At 43.8% G+C, this 6,595-nt stretch overlaps 1 protein-coding gene across 4 annotated transcripts in view; it reads left to right on the top strand.

Moving 5' to 3' along the window:
• Positions 1-314: 314 nt before the first annotated feature.
• Positions 315-6,595, top strand: part of BRSK1 (BR serine/threonine kinase 1) — a 130,102-nt gene continuing 123,821 nt past the window's right edge. For all 4 annotated transcript variants that reach the window (XM_075605420.1, XM_075605419.1, XM_075605417.1 and 1 more), the window contains exon 1: positions 315-1,134. In XM_075605420.1, the coding sequence (XP_075461535.1) occupies positions 1,017-1,134 (118 nt within the window). In that variant the 5' untranslated portion in view covers positions 315-1,016. The remainder of the gene's footprint in view (positions 1,135-6,595) is intronic.

Here is a 6,595-nt window from a genome sequence, read left to right as displayed (position 1 = left end):
TAAATAAAGACATACAATACAACCGTACACGTACCCGCTCAGCCTTTATGTTACCTCTGGCTACATATATGCTTTATGTACATTATTTCTCCCTCCTTCCCTCTCTCTCCCTATATCCCGTGTCCTTCCTCTCTTTTATTTCCTCCTGTGTCTGTACCACACTCGCTATCCATCCTTCGCTGCGTTTAGTGAGTCAGAGCTCCCAGCTGGTTTCAGATTGTGAATGGCTAATAACCTAAACTAATTTGAGAGGTCCTTGCCCCTCCCCTCAACCCCCCCCCCCCCCCAACTGCAATTCCCCTTTCACTGTGCTGGCTGTGTGTGACTACAGCTGGTGGCTCCCCAGCAGGCTGCAGCGAGCGAGGGTGTGCATGTGGGTGGAGGTGAGGTGTTAAGCACAGGAGAAACTGTTCGGGAAAGGGTTAAACTAATTGTAGCTGTCACCGAATCCCCGGATGCTGATGTAAGGAGAGAGAAGCCTGCAGATTGCAGAGGAGGTAGCAAAGAGAGAGAGAGAGAGAGAGAGATTACTGGAGAAAAGCCTGTGAGGAAGGGGGCAGCACACATCAGCAGAAACAGCAGCAATAGCATCAAGAGCTCATCTGCATCTAGCAGAATCCAGGGCTGCATCCCTCCTGATGATGCTGGTACCAGGAGTGTAGCATCCCCTCCACCCTCCCCCTTCCTCTCTCTCTCTCTCCCCCACACCCCCCTCCCCCTTGGATGCATCAGCAAAGAGGAGCACAGATCAACTTCCCCCTTGCACCCCCCCATTAACAAAAAATAATAATCAAGCCTATAGTAAAAAAAAAAAAAAAAAAAAAAAAGATTTTGACAAGGAATAAAAAAAAAAGAAAAAAAAAGAAGAAGAAACCAAAGGGGGAACCTACAAGACCAGAGACTAGGAGAACAAGGGAAGACAATCACTGCACTGTCTATCTCTCTCCTCCTTTTCTATTGTTCTAGCCTGGGAGGAAAGGACAGGCCTTTAAAGGGGAAAAACAAAGGCAAGCACCATGTCCAGTGGCAAGGAGGCAGGTGGAATTCACCCGTACCAGCAGCAACAGCAACAGCAACATGCCCAGTACGTTGGACCATACAGGCTGGAGAAAACCCTTGGCAAAGGACAGACAGGTGGGCCTTATTTGTCTGCTATTTCCAGGCTTGTTTTGTCTCCCTTCAGGTGTAGTTTGTGATTTATATTTGAAGGTTTGCACGTTCTTCCCTTTTATTGATGGGAAATGGATGTAGGAAACATCAGCAGCTGGAGAAAAGGCACCAGAAAAAAAAAAAAAAGGAGAAGATGGGGGGTAAGTATTTTCTGTAGGGGGAAGAGCGGCTAAGAAATAATTCCGGTGTTGGAGTCCGGTTTGCTGATGGATGAGGCAATTGTGGGAAACCTCAGGTAGATGATTCCTGAGAGGGTCGCCTTGTGTGTGTGTGTGTTTTTTTTACATTGTAATAGCTGATAGCGAGAGGAAAAAATCAGCGAATGCCTTAGCTTTTTTAGAGAGGTGCTGCTAGCAGGTTGTCTCTGCTGAATATGATGTATGGTTCATAATGTCATAGGTCTTGTGTGTTTGAGTATAAGGCGCTTACTACGGCTAGCTTTAAGGATTGTGCTTATTTGCAATTCTATGGGAAATAAAGCATCTACTTCTAACATGATTTCTCCCAGTCACAGCTCCTGTGAAGGCTGTGATGTTCTCGCTCTAGCGTGATGGTCTGCCTGTCATGTAAAGGTTGTGTTCTGTAATGCCTTTTAATGTAATTGTGTTGGATTGTTGTGTTGATGTGGAACCTCTTTTTATAGAGATGTTTCCTAGTGCATATCTGCTTTCACAATCATCCTGACATGCATGCGATATGTATGGATTGCATTGATCTTGCTGTGGTTACTGTATAAATAATTGTCATCTTTTTCTGCCAAAAATGGTATTTGAAACGGGTATTTATTCTAAAAGTATATGTGCTGTGTAAAGCATTAAACAATAGGTGGACCTTTCTTATATAAATGTTTTTACTATATGGAAGCGTATTCTCTTTTGATATTATCTATGACACAAGGTAGTTTTACATCTGGCTTTTATTTTCTGCGAGGACCATCTCTGCTTTATGTTCCAGGAGTATATAGGGTTATTTCTTCTATAAATCCATTAATTATTTAGTAGTTTTTTTACTGTACAGACCTGCATTATATATGGCTTTCTGCTCTAGGGAGCTGCATTATACAGCAGTATTTCTGCTCTGGGGCGCTACACTATATAGCAGTCTCGCTGCAGTAAGGACCTGCATTATATCGGACTCTCCTGATGTAATAATCAGATATGATAAAGAGCTCTTTTTGACATACTGTATGACGCCTTCGCCTGAGCCCCCAGCTCTGTTGACATCTCATATAATTTACAATCATCAGCACATCAGCACCTCACTAGAACACTACCCTTTAGCCTGGCTATGAGGTTTCCCTTACAGAGAGGCTCTGTCATTCTCAAGGGGCAGAGGGGAAACCAAATGCTGCAGGGATGGAGAGATACCTTCTTGTGTGTGTGTGTGTGTGCGTGCGTGTTAAAGCTCTGCCAAATAACCAGTGACTGCAGGAAATAGGAGAAAAGCCCCTGAGCTGAAGTGAAATATGAGTTTCAGTGATACAGATCCATGCATGAATACATCAAATAGAAGGACATGGTGATTTGTCTTTTTTGTTGTTGCTGCTGGTTAAGAAGGAACCAGTATTGGCCATGAAAGGGTTGGGAGGGGGTGAGGGAAGGGGGATGGTGTAGCGTTGAAAGAGTTGAATGATTTTCTGCTCTATTGCAGTACACACTTGCTGGGTAAATGCACTTATGGGGTGGCTCTGCAGGATCAGACTGATGTAGAAGTAAACGGAGGGCACTGCTCTAATGACATATAGGCAGTAACACAGTCTTCAGTGGGAAACACACAGACAAAGCCCATGTGTAGCTCACAGTAGGTTTCTGAGACAATCAAGGACAGGCCTCAAGAAGGGAATAGAGAGAGGTCAACCTTCTATCTTTGAGGTGGGAAGGTATGGAGTTGAAATACTTCTATCAACCTCCCGGGGGAAGGTCACAGCCAGGCATTGGATTCCCTTCAATCATTCTCTCAGGTTGATCATCCCAAATTAGCTTTAGGTTGGACAGATTGAGCACCACCCCCTCTGTGAGGCATAAAAGAAGATGTCAGGTTACCCATAAGGCATTTGTATCAGTTGCTTATATAATTTCCTTACACAATATATTTGCGTACTTACGTGTTTATTCAGATATGTTAAAATTCACGTCTCTAAATGTATACATTCTGTCTGCATAGATGTACAGATAGATACACTTGGCATTTCCTTAAAATAACAATCTGGAGACGCTTGTAATAAGATCCATTGTATGATCAGAATGTGTGCTCTTATTCTGTATGAAGTGCTTAACTTATGTATCATATGGTGTAAAAATGGCGGAGCAAAATATTCCACATAATGCCTTTTTGTAAATTCAAAGTTTTAGTTGCTTACGTTTTTGGACTTTTAAGCCCTTAAAGTGCCTTTTTGTGTGCTCACCATCTTTCCGGGAAAAAAAGTCTGCAATCATTTTGGTTTTGGGCAAACTATGGGGTTTGTCCTATTTTGGAAAAAGAGTACTGACTTTAGTGTTGTTTTCTATTAATGAATCAAGCAGAGATTCCATAGTATAGTTATATACAGCTCCTTTCCAATATAGCCTTTTACAGAGTTTTGAAAACTTTCCTATCTGCGTTTATTTTTTTTCTGCTCCACGGGGAAATAGAAGAACTTGTCTGCAACCTAATTTAGGTGAGTTGTGAAATTACACCGTAGGCCAACTTTGAAAAAACAAACAAAAATGAAAGTAACACTCTTTCAGTTCACCCCTTCACCTCCATCTATCCCCCGTTTCTGCTGAAACCTACGTTCCATTAACCTCCCGGCTCTTGACTCCACTTTGCGTTCCTCCCCCTTCCCTGTCTGCTCCGCTACAGCAGGGGAGCGCAATCTTTTTCCCTTGCGCCCCCCTGCCGGCTGTCCCCCTCTCCTCGCGCCCCTCCCCCCCCTCCTTACCTTGGCTCTGGCGTTCTGGCATTCTGGCGTCATGATGTCACATTGCCATGGCAATGCAATGTCACATGCCCCCGTGACGTCATTTGACGCCACGTTGCCATGGCGACACCTCACCAGAAGCCACCTGAACCAAGGTAAGGAAAAGTTATAGAGGCCTTCGCAGCTTCCCCGGCATTTAATTTAAATGCCTTCGAGAAGCCCGCTGGGCCTCTGTAACCCCCGCGCCCCCCCCCCCCCCCCGCGCCCGCAGAGAATCTCAGGGGGCGCCCCCCCCCCCAGTTTGCATACCCCTGCTCTACAGACTGACAGCCTGGCAATGAACTACAACTCTGCCCTATTCTCTTCTCTTGATCTACTGTACATGCCCCTATTTCTCTCTGCCGTCCTTGCCCTTCTAACCCCAGAACCTGGTTAAACTGCCACACACGTATGGTGCGTTCCTGCACTCACTCCTCTGAACACCTCTAGAGGAAATTTCACACTCTCACAAACATACTTCACTGCAAATGTATCCTATCCTGTTTCAACCCTGCCCTCTCCCAGGCTAAACAAATGTACTTTCCTTCACTAATCAACACTCACAAGTGTAACCCACGCCACCTCTTCTGTCTTTGACTCTCTACTCTGCCCACTGTCTGTTACCTGTTTTTGTAACTCCATTTCACTTGAGGATTTTGCTGACTATTTTAAGACAGTGGTGGATTCCATGTGTCAAGACATCCCCGCTGTATCCTCCTCACATTCCTAACTCTCCTCCAGCCTTCCTTGACTCTTTTTATGCTGTCACAAAGGATGTGTTGCTGCTGATTGCCTCTTCTCCCACCACCACTTGCCCTCTTAACCCCATTCCCTTCCATCTCCTCAAACCCCAATGCCCACTGTAATCCCCCTCTCTCCACCTTTAAGGCCCATCTTAAAACACAACTCTTTAATGAAGCATTTCGGTAACTTCGATTGCTGATGCTTTACTGTGCATCTCATATGCATTTACCATGACCCCCTGCAGACGCAGTTACCAGAACCCCCCCCTACTGTCACTATAAGTTCTCCCTACTTACCACTTAGATTGTAAGCTCTTCAGGGCAGCGACTCCTTTTCCTAATGTCTACTTTTATGTATGGATCGCTTATTCCTATTATGTCTCATATGTTACTGCTGTAAAGTTCTATGTACATGGATGGTGCTATATAAATAAAGAAATACATACAATGCACAATTTGCCAGCTTCTCCCTGGGTCCATCCCCTATACAAATACTGTGGTAGACTTGAACAAACGGGGGGGTGCATGTTTCCAGTATGATTGGTAGAAAAATGGATACATCTACGTCTTCTACCACCGGTCTATCGAGGTATTTTGCTCGAAATTTTGTCTACGTTAACCAAACATGTGATTTGGGGAGTATAAATAGAAGGATTATGAAGCGACACACGTGATAATGGTATGGGTCAAATTTAGCATTCATGCGCTTATTTATTGGACTTTTTACTTGGATCAAACTCATTACCAAGCCTGATATGACATAAAAATCTCTGACGGACAATTTGTGTCAAATATGAATAAACCTGCAGAATAAGCATGTGAGAAAACAAAACTTTCTTTGAGTCGATATATCTGCCCATGTGAGTCGGGGTTATGGGTCATATTGTATGTAGCAGTGAGTTTATGCAGAGATATCAACTATGAGTATACAGTGAAGAACATACCTTTTTAAAGGAGCAATCTCACTTTGTGTAAATAATTTGCCAAGCTCTTGGCTTCCTTTAAAACATTTATATTCATATATGAATTTTCAAATTGAGTTTCTCTGCAAATGACGGTGTTTTCTTTTTCAATGAGCAATTGAAATTGCTTGACCCTCAACCGTCACCCTGATAAATGCTTGCATCTTTCTTTTAAACAAACCAAAACCCGGAATGAAAAAGAAAAGGTACTTTGTGATATCACACACAAGGGGGAAGAGCTGTAGGAAGTGAAACCACCCCAAGGGTTTTGTTGCCATGTTTACAGACAAACACTGAAAAGGTATTTAAGTTTGGGGCTCGCCAAGAGCTAACCCCATAAAGCAACAGTCAACACGGCTTCTTTGCAGCTGGGCTTTACCTCACGGCTTAAATATACCCCTTTAATGGACATTGGTACCGCATTACATTGGATTACCCTATTTAGATGTCAAGTCGATTTCCTTGATCATCCTGATTTAGAGACCCTACTCCTGGGATACAGGGAGGTCCACTAGATGCTAATTTACATGCATTACAATTTAAATTGATAAATCGTGCCTTCCTGGTCCCAAGACAACTAAATACATTTCAAACTGGAACTGAGGCAGTCTGTATGAAGCGCGGGTGCACAGACACCACAATTGCCCTCTGTTTGTGATACTGTGGAAAGATCAGGTGGTTCCGGAACAAAACTTTACATTATTTGAATAGGTTGCTTCATTCGAGGCTACCTTTGGACTATAGGGCATTGCTGTTTGGGTGTGTGGAGGACTGGAGGACCC

Source organism: Ascaphus truei, chromosome 6 (genome assembly GCF_040206685.1).
Source record: "Ascaphus truei isolate aAscTru1 chromosome 6, aAscTru1.hap1, whole genome shotgun sequence".
NCBI classification, from domain to species: domain Eukaryota; kingdom Metazoa; phylum Chordata; class Amphibia; order Anura; family Ascaphidae; genus Ascaphus; species Ascaphus truei.
Note: the sequence above shows the minus strand (reverse complement) of the source record. Positions and strands in the feature narration are given on the sequence as shown.